Below are 25577 nucleotides of genomic sequence, written 5' to 3'. Positions count from 1 at the left end.
TTATTTTGAAGCTGTTTCCACTGCATGTGTGTACGTGTTTTGAAACATAGAAGTGTCTGTTATCTGCAATTTTGATGTTGCTCTTTTGTAAGGCCACTCTATTGCTGAAATTTTTGGTGGCGCCTATGTAGGATTTATTGCATGTTGTGCATCTTAGTGCATATACTACATTTCTGGAGGTGCAATTTAGATCCTTTTTTATTTTGAATGTTTGTGTTGGGTTTTTGAATGTGTATGTGTTACCTTCTATTATTATGTCACATACTCCACATCGCGGTTTGTTGCATTTTGTAACCCCTTTTGTAGTATGTGGGACGAGTTTTGAGGAAGTTAGGATGTGTTTTAAGTTTTTGGGTTGGCGTTTGCTTTTTATTATTTTTGTTGTTTTAAGTATGTTGTTTAGTTTGTCGTTCTGATTGAGGAGGATAAGGTTTTTTGTTATCTGTGTGAATAGTTCTGGGTTGTTTGTGTTGTGTGTAGAGGCGTATGCTAAAATTTGTTCTTTGTTGTGTTCTTTTGGGGTTCTTAGTTGGTCTATTGGAATTTTTTCAGCCAGTTCAATACCTTTCTGTATTAGTGGTAGTGGATATCCTCTTTTCCGCAGTGTTATTTGTAGTTCATTCAGTCTAGTTGAACGGAGGTGTCTGTCTTTTACTATGGTGCAGACTCTACGTCCTAGGGAGTAGGGTATTGATTTTAGACAGTTTTTAGGATGGTGGCTTTTGAAGTGGAGGTATTGTTCAGTGTCTGTGGGTTTGTGGTAGATGTCTGTGATTATGTTGTTGTTGTTTTTTATTGTTACTAGGATGTCTAGGAAAGGTAGTTCTGTGGGGCTTTGTTCTAGTGTGAAGTTTATTTTTGGGGGTAGATTTTGTAGCAATGTGTGGAGTTCTTTGATATCCCCCTATGAGGTTCTCCAGAGGAGAAAGCACTGGAAACCAGGGATTTTTTTAAAAGTCGATCAAAATAAAGATCGAGACGACATTTATTTATTCTGAGGTATTATAATCTAGGAAGTATAAGGAAACTTCTCCAAAATAGTAACCGACGCGAGAAGCCCCACCAAAAAAAAGCCTTTTTTGGGCATACAAAAATCATTTTGCCTTTTATATATATATATATATATATATATATATATATATATATAGATGACCTTGTAATCTGCCATAAATCAAAAAATATTCACACCCCAGAATGCCAACTACAGATGTGTATAAACAAACTAACACAATGGACCACAGAAAATGGCTTTAAATTTTCAACAACCTAAACTAAATGCGTGCATTTCTGTAATCCTAGGAAAAATGCACAATGACTCGACTCAACCTAAAAGGAACAAAAATCAAAATGGCTGACCAACATAAATTTCTGGGACTTATTTTTGACAAAAAACTCTCCTTCATCTCTCACTTAAGATATTTAAAACAATAATGTTTCAAAACCCTACAATGAGTGGGGGATCAGACTGCTCATCATTCTTAGAATTATAGAACCCTGATAAGAGCCAAACTAGATTACGGAAGCTTTATATATGGTTTAATAAGAAAAAGTTATCTTAATACTCTAGACTCCATCCATCACACAGGATTAGGTGTGCATTCAAATCCTCTCAATAGAAAGCTTACATTCAAATCCTCTCAATAGAAAGCTTACATTATTATCTAAAACTCAAATCAAACCCCAAAAATTCTGCACTTTTAATTCCAACTACACACGTCTATTCAAACAAAAAGAAAATGCAATTAAACCCTTTGGTCTCTACATGAAAGAAATGGTGAAAACACTTACAATAGATCAAACCAGGAATACAAGGAAAATCTCACAGAACTGTTGAACTTGGCTGTTAAATAAACCTAAAGTCAAACTAGACCTGACAATGTATCCTAAATCCAATACTCACCCCTCAGACTATGGAGAAAAACTAAACAACATTCTGGATTCTTACCCAAATTGGACACACATTTACACGGATGGTTCCAAAGATCAAAACAAAGTGGGATGTGCCGCTATTTCAGAAAACACCATTCAGCAAAAATGGTTACCAAATAACTCTTCAATCTATAGTGCAGAAATTACATTCAGAAACTTGGCTCTTGATATTATCATCAACCAAAACTCGAAGAAATTCATAATATTTGTAGATTTATTATCAGTATTAGAATCATTAAAAAATAAAAAATTAAACAATTTCTTACTAAAATTGTTACAAAGGATCCATTCTATCATACAACACAAAACTTTCTTCTGTTGGATTTCTAGTCACTATGGTTTCCGTGGAAATGAAAAAGCTGACATGGCAGCTAAAAATTCCTTAATACTTCAAATAAGTGACAGAAAGGTTCCATATATGGACTACAAACTTTCAATCGACAATTTTATTACAAAGAAATGGCAAGAAAACTGGAACAATTGCCAAAACAACAAACTCTTCCAAATTATGCCTATATTTAAAAAAAAAACTACTAAATCCCAGAAAATCATGCAAAGAAGTAGTCTTATCACATATCCAGATAGGACACACATACATAATTCACTCCTACATACTAAAAAGTGAAGAACCTCCCAAATGTATAGCATGTCATGAACCTTATACAATGAAATACCTTTTATTTGACTGGTAGACCTCACACAAATTCTTCAACACTACTATAAGCCTACAAACTTAAAAGAACTCTTTGATAAAGAAAATCCTAAAATCATTCTAAATTTCTTAAAAAGAGCAAATCTTTACAATAAAACATAAATACCATCAAATAACAAACTATAACAAAACATTGCCTGAATATACCCAGCAAAAATCGACTCAGAAAGTATCAAAACAATTTAAAACCTTATATACAGCATTAAGTGATCCAAAGAAGGTCAATATGCTGGTTAAACAAACAAACAAGGCCACCATAATTTTAAGAAAAATGAAATCATTTTTAGAAGAGGTATCATTAGGATTTCCAAATTAATACTTAAATACATTGTCTTGGTTAATGATTAAGCAACCCTTGGTTCACCATAAATTTCAATATTAAAGGGGTTTTTCTTTCCACCATATTGGCACTATAATTTTAAGAAAAATTATGTCATTTTTGGAAGATGTCTCTGCAGAATTTTCAAATTAATGCATAAATACATTGACCCTTGCTTCCTCATTACTGTGTTTTATTTCCTTTCCCCACTACCGACACCAAAATTTTTTTGAAAAAAGATGTCATTTTCGAAAGATTAATCAGCAGGTTTTACAAATGTAAATAGATGGAGTCTAGAGTATTAAGATAACTTTTTCTAATACGTTAAGAAGCTTAGTGATTATGCAACCCTTGCTTCATTCAAAATTTCACATTACTGTGCTCTTCTCCTCCTGACTACCGACACCAGCTCATTTTTAGTGAAATGATATCATTTCTTGATATCATTTCTACAAGTTTTCCAAATAATTACATAAATTCATTGACACAGATGTGATTAGGCAACTTTTACTTTGCCATGAATTTCAATATTAATGTAGTTCTTCCCTTCCCACCACCTTAAACTATATCCAGTGGTGAGGCCCCAGCTTGTGGGCTTTTGGGAGTGTGGAGCCACCCTTTAATTGCCATTGCTCCCAGGTCCACTCTGATCCGGAGTGGTAGTACCTGTTAGGGTTCCAACTATGGGTTAAATAGAAACCGACTTGAAAACAACAAATATATTCTATTAAAAAATTTTTCTTCAAAATCTTTGGATTCGGCATTAAATAACCTGAAAAGGGTTGATATGCCGTAAAACAAAAACAACCAATCCCTTCCCACCACCAACAACATAATTTCAAGAGAAATGATATCATTTCCGGAATATGATTCCACAGGTATTCTATATTTTTGGAATATGACATTGTGGGAGATTGCTTTGTGACCCCAAAACGTACATTACTCCCTCCAGCTCAACCCCAAAAGAGAGGGTTTGGTAAACCATAGAGAACTCCAGAGCATGTTAAAAAGCAACATAATGATGCTTCTTTCTACCCACCATGACAACCGTAACGTCATTCTCAAAGATAGTATTGGAAATTCAGAAAAATATAGATAACCCTCGACAGAAACTGATCTAGTTCACCTTCACAAAACACCAACAATATATATGAATTAAAGTAATTTTGAGGTTGTAAACTGTTTCAGCCATTTCCTGGACTGACTTTATATTCTACCACTCTCATTTAATCCCGAGCAATGCCGGATCTTCCTCTAGTATATGTTTCCACCTATTTCATCCAATCCCTGGCAACGCTGGGTCTTCTGCTAGTATATATTTCCATCTATCTCATTCAATCTTGGGCGATGTTGCCTCCTCTTGCTACTGTACATTTCCATTTATCTCATTCAATCCTGGGTGACGCAGGGTCTTCTGTTAGTATATATTTATACCTATCTCATTGAATCCCAGGCATTGTCCGGGTGTTGGGGGGGAGGGTCGAAACAAAATGGAAAATAAAAAATAAGTGAACGTAATAACCCTGTTTAAATATTATAAAAAATTTTAAAAAACAATGTTAAAACTTTAAAAAATCGGGAAAACATAAACAAAAAACAGCGAACATGATGGAAAAAAAAGAAGAACGAACGTGATGCAAAATAAAGAATAAGCAAACGAACGTGCAATCTTATGATAACGATGCTACTACCTAACCCGACTGAGCTATGACCGCATCAGTGAAATTGGGTGAAACTAATTCAAGAAAGAACTTTTTTTTGCGCATGCATATATGGCTAAATTGTCATGAAGGAACAATATTTTTTGCTACCCCTCCCTGTAGAAAAGTGCCCAATTGAGGATGAAGGAATCAATGTTTTTAGCCAATTTTTCAATATTTGTCGTACAAAGGTCGAGCTTCAAAATGATACTGATCTCGTGAAAATCTGTCACCTTTGTCAAAAGTTTTTGCGAGATATACAAACACACACATACACACATTTTGCCTTTTATATATATATAGATAGAGTATATAATAGATTACAAGATTGTTTTACAGTATTTTATGTTGATGGACCCAGTCAATCGCTTGTGTCGATGTTGCTTTAAGCAGCAGTGGCAATTAGTTGTACATTAATCGTACATAATTTTTAATCATATATATTTAGTAAAACTGATTCATTTACAATGTTTTTGTGAAGAAACATAATTTTCTTTCTTACTATATAACTTGTTTGTGAAATTTATGTAAAAAGATAATTTTTTTGTAAATTGTCAATTGTTTTGACTTTTGTCAAAAAAAAATTTTTTGTCACTATTAAAACAAATTGTAACTTAAAAGCGTTACAATGTTAACAAAATGTGAGACTTTATACAAAATATTTTGTTTCAAAATATTTTTGTTTATAGCATTTTATGCTGAATTATCTTTTCTATTTCTTACTTTTAAAAGGAGTCTGATGAGGAAGGAGCTGCAAAAAGTGATCATGAACCCACATTTTCTAAAAGTGAAAAATCCTCGCCATCTCCTGATGATTTTAAAACAGATGAAGAAAAACAGGCAGAATTAGTAAGTTTTCTCTATTTTCCAAAGCTTTTTTCTTTGAATAGATATTGTTTTTCCTTTTGTTGCAATTCTTAATAAGCTTCTATTTGAGCAATGCCATTCGATGAAGCTAGATAGTTTCTCTAACAAAAATACATGATCTGTTCGTAATTTACTCTTAAGTCATTTAGATTTAATTTTGGTAACTTATAAGACTTCTAACAAAGAAAAATAAATATACATAAAGTAAGTTTTCATTTTCGAGAAATGGTGTTGGATGATTTTTCATCTACCATAGAATCCATGTTATAGAATCACTTTGAGGCTTTTGCATGTCCTTCTGCATTCATATTTCTTTTTATACTAGTAAATGCCAACTACTTTCATACTCACAACTTTGTGAAGAAGAGAAAATTTTAGTATTTATTGAATTCATTCTTGAATGGAAAAGTAATTAAAAGATTAATTATACGTTAACATTTCACGCATTTGATGGAAGTGAAAAAATTGATTATAAATGAATTAAAAAATTTTGTTTGAAATCTTCAAGTAATTATCATTATTCCATTTGTTAGAGAAGAGAATATTTTGTAGTACTCTCACTCCGATGTGGCCCGAATCTCATTTTCTAAAATAATTGTTAATTGAATTTTGCTTCCAGCAAATGAAAGTTCGTCGATACCTGACTGAAATTCTCTTGGAAGTTACGAATACTGAAATTGAATCTATTTCTAGAGAGGTTTACTTCAAGGCTCGAAATCGAGCAGCTAAAGGTATTTCCATTGTTATTCACCATTTTTGCTATGGTAGCATTTTTTTCCCCTTACTTTTTCAATTTTATGAAAACCACAAAATTTAAATTCCCGTGGCTACATTAGATATCGATCATGTTGATCTTATTTTTCATACTTTTTCTTTTGACTGCTATGATTTTTTTTAATTATTATTTTAAGCATTTAAGCACATTATTTTACCAAATTTAACTTTAAAAATCTTTAGATATTCTGGATAAATCTTTTAATTATCTCCTATTATTGTAAAAAATTAAGTGCTAATATAGATTAATCAATATTTTCTAACAAAGAATTTTCTTTTAAAACAAACCTCAACTCTAAAGATTATTCAAAGCCAGTAAAAATGTTCAAACCATGTTTATTCCAAGAACAAAACTCTTTAATTAAACTAATATTAATATAGTTTCAAAATCTGCGTAAACAATCTAATCAAACAAATTCTAATATGACTTTTAAAAAGTTTAAACCTTAATTTAATCTTATTTCTCCTTGTTCATTATTTGATGCATTCTCATTCAAGTATCTCACTATTTCAACTGTTTTTTTGCTCGAGACCAATTATTTTCAATTTTTTCTTTTGAATATTTTATTATTTTCAAATATATCTTTTTATGTGTAAAAATTAAAAAAAAACAAACTTATCTGCAGTCGTTAAAGAAAGTTTGTGTGGTCAAGCTCCTCTAAAAATGGTTTGGTGCTTTTTCGGTAATATTGAAATAAACAATTTCAATTATAGCCTATAATATCTACTTGTCACGTCAAAATTAGTAAAATATTCAAAAATTACGAAAATGATACAGTAGAAAATTATTAATGAAAATGGTTTTTGTAGAAATTACAAATCTATACTCCTATAAATTTTGTTTTTTGTATTGATATTCATAAAAAACTCTTTTTCTATTTATTTAAATATAAAATAAAATTTTGTTACGGGTCATGGAATTGCATTCATCTGCAAAAGATCTGGCTAATTTGCATATTCTTTTAAACATTCATTTTAATTAATTCCCTATTAGTTTTTTCGATTTTCTTATGGTTAACTATTACATATAAGTTTTCTTTTAGTTAACTATTACATGTAATATTACACAAGTTTAAATCATGTACAATATAACCATATTGTACATGATTTATACTTGTGTAATATTTGCATAAAAAGGTTATAGTAAATACTAAACTCTTTCTATATTCATTTATGTGTGCATTTTTTTTTTTAATTTTGCCTATGAAACTCCTTTGTCAGTTTTTGGTCTACAGGCATGAAACTTAATATATATTAAGAGTATTCGAACCCATGCAAAACTTTATATTTGAGTTTTAGTCAAAGAAACAGAATTTGCCAGGTGAAGGTGGAACGACGGCATTACGAATATGCATGCGTAACATAATAGCTATTGGTTCAGGTTTTAATTTTTAGCCTTGCAGCAAACATGATTTCATAACTCGGGCAAAACTCAGGTAAAAGAAAAAAGTAAATTGTAAGCTAAACATTTTGGTTCTGATTCTCAGTGGTGGCACATGTCCAATATATAATAATCAATACAAAATTTGCATTAATCAAAATATATTTAAGCATATTTTACAACTGGGCAATGTCAGGCGGCCTGCTAGTTTAATAATTAACTGAATAAGCAAGAGAAGTAACTGAAGTCTCGTTCGAGTTTCCCCCAAAATGGTGTTCAATCGATTATGAAATCGATTGTAATACATGTTTTATGTAATAATGCAGTAATATGATACTAATTGCGATATGACAAGTAGATAACATTGTTTTTAGTTGAGGTTGACATAAAAATTAATTAGATAACCTCGTTTTTTTTTTTTTTTTAAATAGAAATTTGATTTTGTGGCTTTCGATTTTTATTCTAATACTGAAAAAGTGTCAATGGTTTTAATTTTACTGTGGGAAAAAGATGCATTTTTTTAATTTCTTTTGTTAATGACTAATAATAAGCCAATTACTATCCATTTCATAACGGACACATTAGGTATATTTCATGCACTTAAATCAATTTAAATGTTCTTTGTACATTTTAATAAGTTTTTTTTTTTTAATTGTGCTTTCAGTAATGTTACATTTCTCTATAAATGATAAAGTAATCTATTTTCTAAATATTGATATAGTTTATGTGAATATATTATGAATTATGTGAATATAAAAACAATTTGTCTTTTCAAGTTTGATGAATTAAAGAAATAAGTTTTAATTTTATTCTTTTACTAGCATGGGTGCCCGGCGTTGCCCGGGTGTTCGGAGGTGTGTGTTGAGTAAAAACAAAAAAAAAAAAGTGGTAGTAGGAAGCCAAGCTCGAACCTGTACCATGAAGAAGGAAAAGAACGGGGGGAAAAAAATGTGACGCCTTTGCTGTTACGACCATCGTCAAACCGAAAGTGACGTGGGTTTTAATTAAGGCTAGAAAATCAAAAAGAGGAGATGACTTTCGAAAATATCGGCGAAAAAAGCGACCTCTCCCTGTAAAAAAGTGCCCAGTTGAGGATGAAGAAATTAATGTTTTTAGTCAATTTTTCGGTATTTGTCGTCTGAAGGGTCTTGTGAAAATCCATCGCCTCTGTTGAAAGTTTTAGGCAGACATGCAAACATACATAGATTTATATATTAGTAGCTCAAATTTTCGACCCAAACCGATTAAAAAGTTTGCCCCATCTCTGAATATCCTTTATGTAAAATTTCAAATGTTTAAACCAGAATTTGTCTGAGTAATTTGGTAGAGACCGCAGCGATCACATTTTTTTTAACTTGGACCCCTATTATGACCCCTTAACATTTTGGGCTCAAATCAAGTTAAGTTAGATCCACGTCCAAGGAACCTATATCTAAAATTTCAATTGTTTATACCCAAAATTGTCGGAGGTGTTTGGTAGAGTTCTCAAAGGTCAAATCATTGAACTTTGACTTCTTAACAACCAAATTTCTGGCCAAAAACAGATTATAAAGATTTTCCCAAATCTCAATACCCTGTATATCAAATTTCGAGTGTGTAGACTGAAAATTGACAGTTATTGCATAGGGAAATGTACACAGACAGACACACTTTCACTTTTATAGATGTATAGATTACATTTAATGAAATTGCTTTTTTCTATGATATTTCAACAGGAAAAGTGAATTTTTTGTTTTAGATTTTTAAATATTCCTTAATTTTCTATAAATGACTTTGATGCGTTCAATATGATTCATTTGTTGGAATTAGCCTTGTAATGTTGTATAATGTATTTTATATCTTTATCTGTCACCTACTATCTATTATTTTTGCATTGAAATACAATTCGAACAAATTAAAAATAAATTGCTATCATAAATTTGCAAATATCCTCTTAATAAGTGTTGATATTAATTTTCGAGACTGAATAACCAGTAATTGAAATCAGACTTAAAATCTGTTCTTTACTATCAGATTGACAAGAAATTTCTTGCGGTTTTTACCTTTTAAATTCAGATGAACATATCTTGGCTCAAGCAAAAATTTATTGATCAAAAAAAGCACCATCAGAATCAGTACACTTTTACCAAGACAAGTGTATTTATGTCAATAACATAAAAATGTTGCATTCAGGTGGGTTGAAATCGCCGAAAGCGTTTTTGATATCTCACACAGAAAGTTGTTGGGATGCTTGAAAAAGTGGTAGCTGGTAGGAGAGTATGACAGATGAGGCAGAGTTTCGTATCCTAATTCGTTCAACCACTGCATGGTTGGTTTAGCAATGTGCAGTCGGGCATTGTTGTGGAGGAGAATCGGACCTTTTCTGTTGACTAATGCTGGGTATTGTTGAAGTTTTTGATGCATTTCATCCATTTGTTGACAGTACTTCACTGCCATAATGGTTTTGCCTGCATTAAAAAAAATTAATGGATGAGACCAGTCACAGACCACTAAACAGTCAGCATGATCTTGTTTTTGTGCAACTCTGGTTTGAGGAAGTATTATGGAGTTTTGTCAGTGTCTAACCACTGAACCGAGCGTCACCGGTTGTCATAAAGAATCCACTTTTCATTGCAAGTCACGACCTAGTCAAGAAACGCGCTGTTCTTTTGCGTAAAAAAGGGGAAGATCACACTTCATAACAGAGTTTCTTTTGGTTGTTCTTTTGTGTAGCACTCATTTATCACGTTTTTTTGTCTTTTCAGTCTCTCTGAAGTGGTTGGAAATCGTATACGTTACATCTAATTCAGAAACAAGTTCTCAAACAGTTGTGCAGGGATTTCAACTAAGGCTTTTAATTGATCTTTGTCAACATCCGATGGCTGACTACTACACTCATAATCTTTAAGATTCTCGTTGCCACCACAAAATTTCTTAAACCACTATTGTGCTGTGCATTAAGTAGTTGTTCCTGGGCCAAACGCTTTATTGATATCAAGATCTGTTTCAGCATCTTTTCGGCCTAACTTGAATTGAAATAAGAATATTGTACAAATTTGCTTTTTTTTTTCCATCTTGTATTCAAGGTTGTGAAAAGACATAATTGTTTTAAAATGATTGTAATTTAAATGGTTCTATAGAGCGAAAACTGTTCTTTAAAATGATATATAAAGTAAAGATATTATAACAAAAATCTATTTGAAAATACATCATTTGAAATCAAAATTAAAAATTCTGCAAGAACCTTCTTGTCAATCTAATATTAACTCATATTGAGTTTTTTAGGTTTTTTACTTACCATTAAATAGGTAAGCGAAGAACATAAACTTTTAGATTTCATTAACATTAAGAATAAATTAGGATGTTTTTTTTTAAGGTTTACCTGTTGTAACTCACTTTTGAACAGTCTTTTAAATTCTTGTGTCAACATTTTCTTAGTTCATGGATGATGTATGAGGTAATTTGGTAAATATAATTTAATAGGCAGAATATTATTGGTCACATGACAAGTAAACAACAAAGTTGGAAGATATTAGTCTTGCTCAGTGTTTCAGTATTGGGCACTTATGCCATGTTATCTCTAGAGTGAATTGTGAGCATTTAATGTGAAAAACCTTGCAATTATATAGGAAAGTTTCACTTGTTACACTCTCTGGGTTTCTCAAGAGGCAGGAATGCTGATTGATACTTTTCTTTCATAGGTTAAACTGATTTATCACATTGAATACGCATTTCCTAAATGGGGATCTGTTGAATTAACTACCAACTAGCCGTCTTTTCAGCATAATCATCTCTCAAAATAGTGATAATTAATTTTCCAATCACTTCATCACTAGGAATTGGTTTTCTTTGTCTGGAAAGCAGCAATCTCAGGAGTGTTTATAAAATACTCAAACGTAATTCTGTTACCTTTTTATACTTTGCCTTTATTTGTTTTTGATTCTCAACCAAACTTAATGATTAGTTTTGTTTTTTTTTTGTTTTTTTTACATAGGCGTCACCACTTATCAAGGCCGATCGGCCACTCAAGGATAAGGGTTAAAGAGTGTAGAGTAGTCAAAAGGACAATATAGTAATCAATAGTAATGGAAGTTTTCTTGAATTCTTTTCAAGCTCGATAATTACATTTTTACAAGAAAATAATTCTGGCTAAGAATCAACATAAAGGAAAAAAAAAAAAAATATTTCAACAAGTTTCCATAATCATTGACACATAAAAATAATCTTTAGCTTTTGTTTTTCACAAATATTTGCTCGTGTTATGCCACCATTATTTAATAATCTAATACGATTATTATAATGATGATGACCATTTTTTTTATTATGCAAAACAAGAAATTTTCTTATTTTTGTCTACTTCATCATTTCTGGAATAATTGATTTTGTTTCACACATCAATATTGTCCATCAACTGAATGACTTTTGACTGTTAGGATTAAAAAATTAGTTAAATCTATATGGTAATAGATATGATTTTCATCACTTCAAAGAATAGTCTTAATAGCAATACACACCATTTTTTTCTTTAGATTGAATAAACTCAAATCAAGTATTATTAAAAAGAGCATAAAACACAAAGAAATATCATCTTTAGTTTTTTAAAATCGGTCTATTAGAACTGGAGTTATGATCATTCAAAGTATCAAAAAATGCATGGTTCACTGGACATTTTGTCTCAAGTCAGTTTTATTTAAATGCATATAAGCTTGTGGCTGAAAATGGTAGGAAATTTGCACAATTTACAGAATAACTTATTTTTAAAAAGTTGTATCTTAAGATATGAAATTTTGAACATATTATCATAATACCATGATGATTCAGTTGGCTGTATTTACAACCATCTCACTTGGTAATTTACAGACTAATTAGCATATTTTACTTTCATTTTAACAGCTTTGAGTAGAAACATCATAAAACCAGCTAAAAAATGGGAGGTGAGGCTTTATCATCATATGAAATATTATTCTGATGGGCATTATCATTTGTCATCATTACACCGTGAAAAATCCAAGATGGCCACCACAACACAATTCAAAGAAATTATTAACAAAATATGAGGAAATAAAACATGAAAGGAAATTTTGTACAAATTACAATTGTTTTCAAGTACATTAAACTAATTAGGATAATTAAATTTCATTTTAACGGCTTCATGTTGCCGTGACAATTATTAGATGAGTTTCTATCGCTATTTTGTATAATTTTTTATTTTTAAGTCATTGTCAAAACTTCAAAAATTTCAAGATACATCATGGCCATTTTTTCTTGTTCTCATGTAACACTCGACACTACTTGTTTTTTGAACAGAATAAATATTTACAACACCAAAAAATTATCGCAGTAGGTAGAAGAGTAACTTACCTTGCCATTGGTAATATTTATGTTATATATTTGTTTTTTTACCACTTTTTATACCTCTGTGTGTAAAAAAAACCCCAATAAGTGTTGTCATAGGCAAGATAAGTTATTCTTTTACTTAACTGGATAAGTGGTTTGTGTGTTTTAACTTTTAAATGTTTTTTTACTTAAATAAATCAAATGGTGTTGAATGAAGCTGTTTTAACGAAATAAAAAAAAATGACAACGTTATTTTTGTAATATTTTCAGGTTAAATTCAAGTTTTGATATCCTTTTTTTTATTACATTGTTAGGTGAAAGTACAGAATAGTGACAAAACACCCTCTCCATATTAAATAAATAATAACTTTAGTACAATATAATTTTCATTTTTTTATTAAATTTTTAGGTGAAAGTACAGATTAGTTACAAAACACCTTATCCCCATGTTTAGAATGGGTTTCTAAATAAAGCGCTTCAGAAGTTTGACCCTCTCCCGACTTAAAAATTTACCAAAATTCAGGAAATCAACCAATTTTAATGAAATTTTGAGTATTTATAACAGAATATAATTTTTATACATATTTATAACATTTTTGGATGTCTTATTTCTTGTATTAAACGTTCCTATCCCAAACATGTGTTTCATTTATTTTTATACAAATAAACTTTTGGTACTTATATTACCATGCTAAAATAATGTTATGACTTAGAAATCCATTCATAAAATGGGAGGGGAGGCTGTTTTGTAATTATTCTGTATTTTCACCTAACAATTTAATAATAATAATAAAAGATATTTCAAAATATGTATTTAACTATCTGTGGAAAACATGGAATAAAGTTCAGAATAGTCAAGTCGTAAAACATATTTTCTAAATAATAAAAAAAATAAAAAAAATGATACTTTATGTTCGTAAGTCAATTGACAAATGCTTTGTTTACAGAAGATTTTTTATACACATCACGACATAAAAATTCTCATTTTTATATGTGGTTGTCAATATTTCTATCAATTCATGCATAAAAAGTTTTTATCCAATTCTTTTCAAATTTTAGGACAAAAAAAAAATAATATTTTCGCTATTAAATAGCGTTTGAACACAGTTTCTATCTTTACTTATCTTTGTACTACAAAGCCTCAACTTTGAAATATTCCAACTTTTGACTGGAAAGACGTACATGCTGTGTTCAAATTCTGTCGCAAAGACAGTTCTTTTCCCTGATTAGCTAAAACAACTAGAAACATCGTCGACGGATACAACTTCCGCTTCAAGTAATATGTGGACACACCCCGACCGCTTATTTGCAAAAAGTGATCTACCACCAATAGGCATGCAATGTCGTTAATAGTTGGATTTAAATAGTGATTTCTTCTAATATACAAATCACAACAAAAATATTAAAATATCATTTTAAAGTAAATTTTATTGTGAATCCAGTTATGTTTTATTTTGATGGAGGTAAGAGAAATGTATTTATTACTGATTTAAAGACTGAGTGTCAAATTAAGTAGCAGTTTGTGCCTTGTCCAACGCTGAATGTTATGGTGTCTGGTATTGCTATTCTAAATTATTTTAAGGAATATTTAAAATCCATTAGTTTTATATTCTGTAATAGTTTTAAAGAGGTTTTGATATTTTTATATAATCTACTTAATTTGATTAAAAAAATTAAATGAAAATTATATTTTATACATTTTTGATAAAATTAATCAATTCATTTCTGCATTTTAAATCTTTCGGTGGGAAGGTAAATCAGGAACATGCCAGTTTCTTGTTTAGTTGTCATTATATAATTAAGAACACTTGCCAGAAGTTGAAATATTTTAATAATGTGAAAATTAAATGCTGTCATATCTTCAATTTTTTACAAATACAAAATTATTCTATAACTAAGGTTGGCAAACTCCATACTCGAATTTATATTATCTTCTACAAAAATAAAAGTGATTGTATGCAGAAAAAAATGTCATTGATTGCAATTATGATTATCAGCACTGATAACATCCATGGATGACACTGCTAACTTGGTTTGTGTGCTTTCAGTCTGTTTGAAATAATTTACATGTATTTATGAATTTGGAGAAAATACTAAAGTATATATGTTCTTGAATAATTTATTTCCAAATGGAATGATTTATTTAGAACATTTTTGTTTTTGATTAATATCAAGTTGTTTTATTCTAAATAATGACCATAACTGAGTATTTCCTGTTATTTTTTTAATAGAATATTTAACTGATCTAATGTTCAAATTTATAATTTTCAGATGTGAGAAATCAACATGGATTTGGATGAAATTTTCTCCGTTGTTAAACGTTGTTGGAGTAATATTTTACAATTGAGATCTTAAAAAGAAATGTTTCCATTTAAATTTTTAGAAGAAAAAATAGGGGCAAATAATTTTCAATATGCTTTTAATATTTATTGGCAAGTGGTCTTTGTAGGTATTTTTAAGTGTTGTATTTTGATCATTCTTTTTTAATGGGTTTTTGTCATCTCATATGGTTTAATCACTTGAGGAAATTATTCAAATATCTTCTTTTGACCGATGCAAATTCGATTCTAGTTTATTAATGTTATGTTATTTTAATATTTAAAATGTAATATTTTTTTCAACCAGATTGCTCAAATGTACTGATTAATAGTGCATATATAAAGATAGAAATAGTAAAATAATTGAACATAGAATCAGGTTTCTATAGATTCAATATTTTGTTTCAATTTTAAAACTTTATAAAAAATAAGTAATACATAAGCATTCAACTGTTTTTAATCTGAAGTCAAGGTTCATCTTATTTTTCAATTATTAAAGTATTTATTAAAAACCGAAGCTAATATTTCTAAGTTAAATATTCTGCAAATGTTTGGTCAACAATTTTTTAACCATTACTGTGAAATATGTGTAATATAAACATTTGAATCATCACTAAATTCAGCTATTAAAAAATGAAACTAATCATGACCTAAGAATAAGCTGTGACATTTAAATGAAGAGATGACAAAGTTAGAAAATGTACTAATTCATGTTTGATGCGTATTTAAAGCTTCATTATTCTAATGTAATTAAGTGAAATGCTCTCTACAATATTTAATCCAAATTAACTTATTTTTGAATTTCATGTGTAATTAATATGTAAAATAATACAAAATAAAATAATAATCTTTATTTCTTATAACTATTTTGCATGTAAAATAGTTTAGTTTTGTTTGAAGTTATAGTCATTTTTAAAATTCTTCATTTTAACTTGACTGTCTTTGTTATTTCCAAGATAGCTTTTTATGACTCAGCTTTATTTCAGCACAAACGTAAAAGTGCATGAAAGCAGGGTGATTTATGAAATTATGGAGAGTACAGATGCTTTTATGTTCACGATTGTTATTATCATGCGCTCATATTTCTTTTTCTTTCTTTTTGTTTACCTTGCCGACTTCATCAATTTATGGCAAAAGTTATTCAGGCAGGTGTGCACAATCTCCTACAAAATGCTGCCAACCAGGTGCACAGGCTTGTCTCTCTCTCTTTCTTTCTCCTTGCCCCTACTCCTTTGTCTCTCATTTCACAGACAATGCCTTTCCTTCTGCACCATCTTGATTTGACTACCATGACTAATTATGATTTTTATAATTGTAAGCTCCAGCAAAGCAGCTAGCCAAGTCCACTGCTTTGGCCTCTTTGTCAACCCTTGGTAAGTATACAGTTTTAGCTTTTTAGTTTCCTTCATTTGTTGCCTGTTAAGTATTCCCTTTTTTTTTTCTTTTTACACATTGTCATGTTTTTTTTCTATGACAATGTTACTTGAAGAACATGATTGAAAAGACACTTTTCTCTTTCTATGCAAGCAAACTCTTTGGATAACATTGGTCAATTTCATAAAAATATTTCTTTTTAATGGAAAAATTTTATTTTATATCCAAATGATGTCATGTTCAACTTTATTTCCATAAATGCTTGATTAAATAATTGAATAATAAACTGAAATATGGCCGTACTACAAAAGGTGCAAAGCTGTGCAATTTGATGTTGCTTTCAATTACAAAGAGCAATAATTTTGGTTGGACATTCATCAGACATTTCTGCATTTACCATTGGAATGAAGTTTTATGGACCTTGATTCAATTGTGTTCTTGCTGGACATAAACATTACACTTTCTTTGGCTTCATTCTCATCGATTATTTGGAGAATAATCTTGACAGCTACAGAGTTTCTTCAATGAAAAAGAAGTTGAGAAAATAACTTGGATGGAATGTGATATCGAACAGTGTCCATCTTTAATTGACTTGAGTTATTATTTCAACATCTGTGGATACCTGTTATTCATTATGCAAGTGGACAAAAAAAAATCAAAAAAAGAAAACTTATTGCATACACAAATACAAGCACAACAATCAATAAAGTTATAATTCTGAGTTTTGATTTTAATCTCAGTTTTTTCTTTTTTGGTTAGAACTGAATAGAAGAAGGATTTGTGGAGAACTTTTATCAATTTATATTTGTATGGAAATAAATCATCATGATTTTCAATTTGTTTTTTTTTTTTTTTTTTTTTTTTTTTTGCATTAATTTACCAAATTTCTCAACTATTTCTCCTTAATTTCCATCGATTTACTACCGATTTTAAAATAAAGTTACAAATTTTAATTCCAATTTAACATGAAAAGTGCATTTTATGTTTAATTATTGTTGCATATTCTTATATGCAAATTGCAATCAGGAATATAATTTTTAGAATTTTTTTTTTTTTTTTGTGATTTTCGATTGAACAGAACAGTATTGGAAATAGTTTTTTTACTTTAATTTTGAAAATATTATATTTGAATTTGTACATATATAATTTTCATTAATAAGCACAACTTTGAAAAATTATGAAGGATAGTTTACATGACCTCTTTAACTGCATTTATTCAAGATCAATATATAACACCCCATATTGATTAATGTATTTACATTTTTGTGTCTAGGTGTTGGTTCTGATTCCGGTAGTGATGATGATAAAAATGAAGGGATTAACAAAAAACTGAGGAAGCACACAGACAACGACAGCGATGAAGAATCTGATAATGCCCTGCATGAGAGAATACGACAACGTCAGCTGTCACGACAACAGCGTAGAAATTTTAGTAGCAGTGAATCCGATTCTGAAAGAGGTAAGCCTAGTGAAGCAGCCACAAAATTTAAAAATTATTTTTATTTTTTTTTTTCATTAAAAAATTTTATTAACAAAAATCCATATACATTATAACGATGCAAACTGGGAGAAACATATCGGGCGAGATCCCCTGTGAAAAATCTATGACTACTAAATGGCAGTATCAACCTAGTTACTCGTGCTAATAATAAAAAGAGAATGTACAGTGATGTGCCATCCATAAGAATTACAGCCCCATATTCACACATTATCTGGTTCCGATTAGTCATCATGAACTAACCAAGTGGTGCATACTAATATCAAAAATGACAAATGCATTAACAACCATTGATTTATGTATAAGATGGTTTCTATTGCAATACTTGATGGGGTGACGCAAGGAAGAGAAATGTTTTAATATATTTTTATCTTATTTTTGTATATTCTTATAAGAAAAGATACGAGTATGGAATACTGTTGCCATATCTGGGCAGGAGCTGCTAAAAACAGCCTATCCTGCCTTGACAGAGTACAAAATAGACTTCGTGGCTTAGTGAGGGGATGCCCTTTTCTCTACCCTGCAATGGCAGGTGCTCGTCTGAACTCCAATCTCTGCCCCCCCCCTCGCCAATCTTTCACGAAAAACACCCGTCTAGCTGAATCCACTGTGAAAAATTTCCCCCACTCTATATCTGTGCCTAAATCAAAACGCGGATTCCATGAACAAAGCTTCTTTCTTTCGCCTGTGGAACTCTGTTCCGTCTGCCTGCTTCCCTCCGGACTACAACTTGGATGTCTTCAAGTCCAATGTTAACAAATTCCTAATGAACCGCCTCCTTAATTAAACACTTCATCAAATCTCCACCCTAACGTACTGTACTTGCAATAACCCTTATCCCTGAGTGGCTTCCAGGCCTTGATAAGTGCAATGCACTAAAATCTGCAATCGGCATCACCCTTTTTTTTTTCTCTGTGTATTGACTTGGCCGTATGGCACTTTGAGTTTGTCATGGATTCACATATAGCATGGTTGATAAGACACTCAACTTTTGCGTCCGCTCAGTATGCTGGTCACATTTTAAATGAATCTTCTTTTGAGTACTTTTTTTCACACATGGTACTTTTTTTTTTTTTTTCGCTACAATGTCCTTGTTGGAATTACTTTATTTCTCCTTATTTTTGGAAATGGAGATTGCACAAATAGGGAGAGAGAGAGAGGGATACTGTGATTATTCTGGATCATTTCTGATAAGATTTAGGTTGTGAGTGTTCAGGGGTGGGGTTTGCCTGTCTAGTACTTATAAAAGGAGGGAGCATCTGGTTTTCCAGCATTATAGCTCAGTCATGATTTTTCATTACATTTGTTAAATATACTTCACACCAATCAAAGCATGTTGAATACCAATGCAATTAATTTACACAATTTAAAAATTTTATCTTGTTTCATCTTCCCCTCTCTATACCTCAGTTATCGTGTCGTACATCTTGCCTTCATCAATATTTGTTACTAGCAGGACCTGTGGAATTCCACTGAATGAGAAATATATTTAATCAACAGATATGTTTTAAGAAAATTGAGATTTTTCTTGATAGCATAAAAAGATAACATGCAGCAAATATAAGTTTTTTTAACATAAATAGTAGTGATTGGATGATTCCAATATTTTTCCTGATTCTGATACAATTATTGATTCTGATTATTTATAAATCTCTAAATATTTAACTATAAAATGGTTATTTTGACCTGTTTACCATAAAAACACATCTTAAATGTTGCATATATTTTCTCAAACATAAAAACACTTATGAGGAGGTGATCTATAGATTTTACTTTTACTGGAAGTTTAAAATCAATAAATATTATTTTATTAGTACCAGCAGTGAAAGATTTATTTTAATCAAAAAAAAAAAAAAAAAAAAAAAAAGTAAAATTGTTTTGGGGATTGGAAAATAGTCTTTTTTTTTTCTTTTCTTTTTTAATTCCACATCATAACACTAATAATGTCCATTGTATTTTAAATATAGAACTGATCCAAATGAAATAAGTATTAATATCAATATTCTTGACTGGTGCAACCAGATCAGGCTGTCGGATGATAACTCCCTGACAAATGCACCTTTCTGTTTTTTCCTTTTTAATTTTTGCACAACTAACGGCATTGTTCTGCAAGACCCAGAACAAAAACAACAGCCCCTCCTCATCCCTTTTTTTTTCTCTCACCCCCACTTCCAGACTGGCTTCTTAATTAAAACATACCAACCAAACTATAATCTAGAAATAATTTTTTAAAAAAGACAAGCAACTTGAAGCACTAAAAGTTTTTCCTATTAATCAATCACACTAGATCCTGTTGGCAGGGCATCAGAATATGGTAATTGCCCCCTGCAGAAAGTAAAAGTCCCCCAATGGGGCTATCTGTTGGCCATAGGTAGCAACCCGTAATACCATTAGAACGGGATCCTGGTGGTTGAGAGACTTGGAAGTCAGGATTTAGCACTCCCATTTCTCAACACATCACTTTGGCCCTTACTAGGCTAGACGAGCAGTCGGAAGGGCCCAACCATTGGCTAGTCACGTTTGTGGGAAAGGGATAGATGTGTTGTATTAATAGTGGATTTTTGGAGTAGGCAATATATGGTGGGGCTTGACATGACTAACCGATGGTTGGGCCCTTCTGACCGATATGGTGGAAAGCGGTGGCTGAGGGTCAATCGACTAAGTTAAAATATCAATGATATGGCTGCAAACCCCTTAAAATTACTACATATCCTATAGTAACATCAAAGGGAAACAGATGCGCATTATGATATCACTAAAATTGAGTATATCATCCTTTTATCCCTGTTGAGGCTGGACGAATGGGTTCCCCCCCCCCCCAGGCACTTCCCATATAGGGCTCAGGTGTGTGGGGAGCAAAGATGAAAAAAAATAAATAAATAAATAAATCATAATATGGCTTATTCCCCTCAAAAACCACCCAACCACAAAAAAGAACTCACTCTGATGTCTCTGACACCAATAGCTCTTAAGAAAAACCAAGAAAACTGAGGAATTCCCCAATATTTATAATAATGGAATCAGTAGAGGAAACCCCTTTGAGCCAATTATCACCCTTTAAAATCGAAAAAGACTTTAAAACCCAAATCTATTAAAAAAAAAAAAACAATTTAACGGCAGCCTATTAATTGAGACCTATAATGAAGAACAAACCAAGAAAATATTGAAACTAACAATATTTGAAACTATTAAAATCAAATGCTGCTAACATCCAACTCTAAATACCTGCAAAGGAGTTGTGAAAAGTCACAAACTTTCACTTTGTCCTTTGGAGGAGATCAAGACAAACCGACAGGAACAGAATGTGTTAGATGTTCGTAGAGTTCAAATCAAGAAAGACAATGAGAAAATCACTACCAACACATACATACTAACTTTCGATTCCCACACAGAAGTTAAAGTTGGATATATGAAAATAAATGTAGAAACCTACATCCCAAACACACTCCAATGCTTCAAGTGCCAGAAGTTTGAACACCATCAAGATTGGTGTACACGGTCACCAGTGTGTGGAAAGCAGTCCACATGTTGACTGCAGAAAAGATTTCAAATGTGCCAAGTGTCTTGGAAATCATGGCGCTGGCTCTAGATACTGTGACATATTGAAAAAGAAATGACCAAACTAAAACATAAAGAATATATCCTACCCAGAGGCCAGGAAAATGATTCAAACTAAAAAATATACAGATGCAACCAAAAAAACTACTCCAATCAACAATCAAAATGGTCACATACATAAAACAGATACAACTGGCAACAAACTCGATGTTTTAAGCAAATTAATAAAGGAAATGAAAGAATTACTAGAAGAAATGAGACACTACTGAACCAAAAAAAGAAATAAGAGCACAAACCATTTCTACAAAAACAACTGAGCAACCATCAAACACATCACAAGCCAGAAAAGAGTCAAAAATACCTTCAGACAAAAAAAAAAAAAAAAACAGGAAAAGAGAGATCCCAATCCAAATCCCGAACAAGAATTCCAACTGAAAATAGATTTGAAGGATTGGAGACAATGGAACACAACTCCAAATGACCAACAAAATAATACAATGGAACATCAGAGGGACAAAAGCAAACCTAAATGAACTATTATTATTAAGCCCAGCAATTGTCTGCCTACAGGAGACCTTCCTGAAAGAAAATAATACTATCAACATGAAACACTACACATCTTTCAACTACATAAATAAAGATACGGACAGAACTTCTGGAGGTACATCAATACTTGTGAAGAATGAAGTTCCCCAAAGATAAATAAATATAAACACAAACTTGCAAGCAATTGCAGTTTCAGTGACTCTACATAGAACCATAACACTTTGCTCAGTCTACATCCTCCCCAAAAGATACAATCAATGAAACTGAATTAACTCAATTAATAAAACAACTCTCTAAACCATTTATTCTGCTAGGAGACCTCAACAATCACAATGTAATATGGGGAAGTAAAGAGACAAAAAAAGGAAAAGAAATAGAAAACATAATAAACAAAAATGATCTATGCCTCCTTAATAATCAAAACTATACCTATATGTCCCCGGCAACAGGTACTTTCACCGCCATCGACCTTACCCTATGTGATCCTTCCATATATATATGGACTATGATTGGAGAATACATGATGACACCTATGGGAGTGATCATTTCCCAATCATTCTGGAAAGTCTAAGTACTAGTACTGAACAAAAAGCACCCAAATGGAACCTACATAAAGCAGATTAGGAAAACTTCCAGGAATAGTGCAAAAAAAAAAATGACCATTTGAACTACTTCATTAAAACGCTCACAAACATAGCAAATAATACCATACCGAAAACAACCAAAACCAACATTCACAACAAACCTTGGTTCACAAAAGAATGCAGAAAAGCCATCAGAACTCGATGAGCTGCCCTAAGAAAATTCAAAAAGAACCCAACAAGCGAAAATTTGGATTTCTTACAAAACAACAGAGCAAAAGCCAAATGAATCATAAAGGAATCCAAAAGAACAACATGGAGAAATGATGTATGCAAAATTAATGTGAATACTAAGGCAAAAACGGTTTGGAATATGATGAGGAAAATAGAAGGAAAGTGTAGTAGTACACCAATACCTCATATCTCTAAAGACAACAAAATATTCACATTTCTAAAGACAACAAAATATTCATAGATCAAAAAGACATTTCCAATAACCTGGCAGATAATTTATCAAAAATCTCATCATGCAACAGAGAAATTCAAAAAGATTAGAAAAAGAGAAAAGAAAATTGAATTTAAATCACAAAATACTGAAAAATACAACCAACCTCTTACCTTGTCTGAACTAAAAGAATCTAGCCAAATCCCATGACACAGCTACAGGGCCCCGATGAAATTCCATATGGAATCCTCAAAAATCTTCCGGAAACCTCAGTGAAATACTTTAAATTTTCAATATTATATGTTCCAGTGGAAACGTACCCGAGACCTGGAAAGAGGCCACAATATAATACCAATCCCCAAATCTGAACACTTAAACATCCAATCCCAATCAAGTAACACTTCAGATCCATCAAATTTCAGACCAATAGCCCTAACAAGCTGCATTTGTAAAACCATGGAAAGGATTATAAACAGAAGACTAATTTGGTTCCTCGAAACGGAGAACCTTATCACGGAATTTCAATCAGGATTCAGGAGGAAAAAAAAAAAAAAAAAAAAAAAAAAATCGAAGCTGAATAGACCATCTAGTCAGACTGGAAACCTTCATTAGAAGAGGCCTTTCTAAGGAAGGAACATCTTACAGCAGTGTTCTTTGATATCGAAAAAGCCAATGATATTTAGGGAAGTACGGTGTTACAAAAGATCTGAAGGAGCTTAGACTAAAAAAACAGACTGCTCAGAGTAAAAGTTGGCACAACCCTCTTGGACTTGAAGGAACAAGAAAATGGAGTACCTCAAGGGAGTATACTATCAGTGACCCTGTTCAGTATTCGAATAAATAACATTGTAAAAAACCTTAATCCTGAGGTAGGCTGCTCCCTATATCTGGAAGACTTTTTAATATGTTGCAGATCGAAATATATACCTATAATCGAAAGGAAACTTCAATTGTACCTAAACAAAATAATGAAATGGACGGAAGAAAATGGATTTAAATTCTTGAGGAAAAAAAACAAAATGCATGCATTTCTGCAAACTAAAGAACATGCACAATGATCCTGGCCTAACCATGGAAGGAACGCCTATACCAGTTACTGACCAGTACATTCTTGGGGATTTTTTTTTATAAAAAGTTGACATTCATCCCACACATAAATTATCTGGAAAAAAAAAAAAAAAAAAAAATGTAACAAAGCTATAAACCTTCTGATTGGGGTGCAGACAGGGAAACCCTACTTAAACTTTACAGAGCACTAGTCTGCTCAAAGTTAGACTATGGTTGTTTCATATATGGATCAACCCGAACATCATATATAAAAAGCCTAGACCCTATACACGATACCAGCCTAAGATTGGTCCTAGGAGCATACAGAACCTTCCCAGTGAACAGTCTATACTCAGAAGCGCACAAATCCCCCCTAGACCTAAAGCGAGAAAAGTTAGCTCTTCAATACTTACTTAAACTAGCAATACACATGAAAAAATTGAAATAGCATTGAATATTTCAATATTGGTATGCATAGAAAGAGCTTGATGAGCTAAGAAAGAATCTTTTTAAATTTTTGAAATCTGATTAAAATTAAGGAAGTTATGGCTATTTTTGTGCCTCACACGTTTGGATATTTTTCCCTCTTTAAGACCATATGCGTTTCGTCACATTTTTTGCACTACTTTTTCAGTAAAAATGTCATATCTTTGTTAAAACACAAGACTAAGAAATGAAATTTACCATATAAGTGTATTTTTGTACAAGGAATCAGAATATGCAACTGAAAATCTCCCAAAGTTTATGGTTTCCAAATAATCTGCAGTAAATGTGCATAAATATGCAGCAATTCCTTAAAAATGCCATGTATCCATAAACAGAAAAGAAGTTGGAGAACTCAAAGTTGAATTGTAATGTGCTTTATGTACAAAAAACTTAAATCTAAACATAAGACCATTTAAAAATGAATATATTGCAATATTTCTTTGGTATTATTGTAGATTAACACCTTCTGTTTAACCCCACTCAACTCCTTCTGACCACCCCTCCAAAATGTGATTCTACCTTTTTAGGAAATTATGTATAAAATGCCATGAAATACTTTAATGAAAGATAAACAAATTATTTTAGAATTGAATGTAAAATAAGTTCCTATTACAGGTCATTCTAGCATTTTAGGGCAGTTAACTTTTTTTTTCTATGGGAAAATATGCATGCTTTTTTTTTTTTTTTTAAGATGATTATGTGTAGTTTTAAGAGGGTTTCTATGCA

General features: G+C 31.3%; 1 protein-coding gene across 3 annotated transcripts in view; it reads left to right on the top strand.

Moving 5' to 3' along the window:
* Positions 1-25577, top strand: part of LOC145292015 (uncharacterized) — a 176427-nt gene that overhangs the window by 140793 nt on the left and 10057 nt on the right. For all 3 annotated transcript variants that reach the window (XM_080138012.1, XM_080138011.1, XM_080138013.1), the window contains 4 exons: positions 5393-5509; positions 6147-6258; positions 16636-16689; positions 17964-18149. In XM_080138012.1, the coding sequence (XP_079994138.1) occupies positions 5393-5509; positions 6147-6258; positions 16636-16689; positions 17964-18149 (469 nt within the window). The remainder of the gene's footprint in view (positions 1-5392; positions 5510-6146; positions 6259-16635; positions 16690-17963; positions 18150-25577) is intronic.

This window comes from Euprymna scolopes, chromosome 13, assembly GCF_053919585.1.
Source record: "Euprymna scolopes isolate OS-2025 chromosome 13, ASM5391958v1, whole genome shotgun sequence".
In the NCBI taxonomy this organism is placed as follows: domain Eukaryota; kingdom Metazoa; phylum Mollusca; class Cephalopoda; order Sepiida; family Sepiolidae; genus Euprymna; species Euprymna scolopes.
Note: the sequence above shows the minus strand (reverse complement) of the source record. Positions and strands in the feature narration are given on the sequence as shown.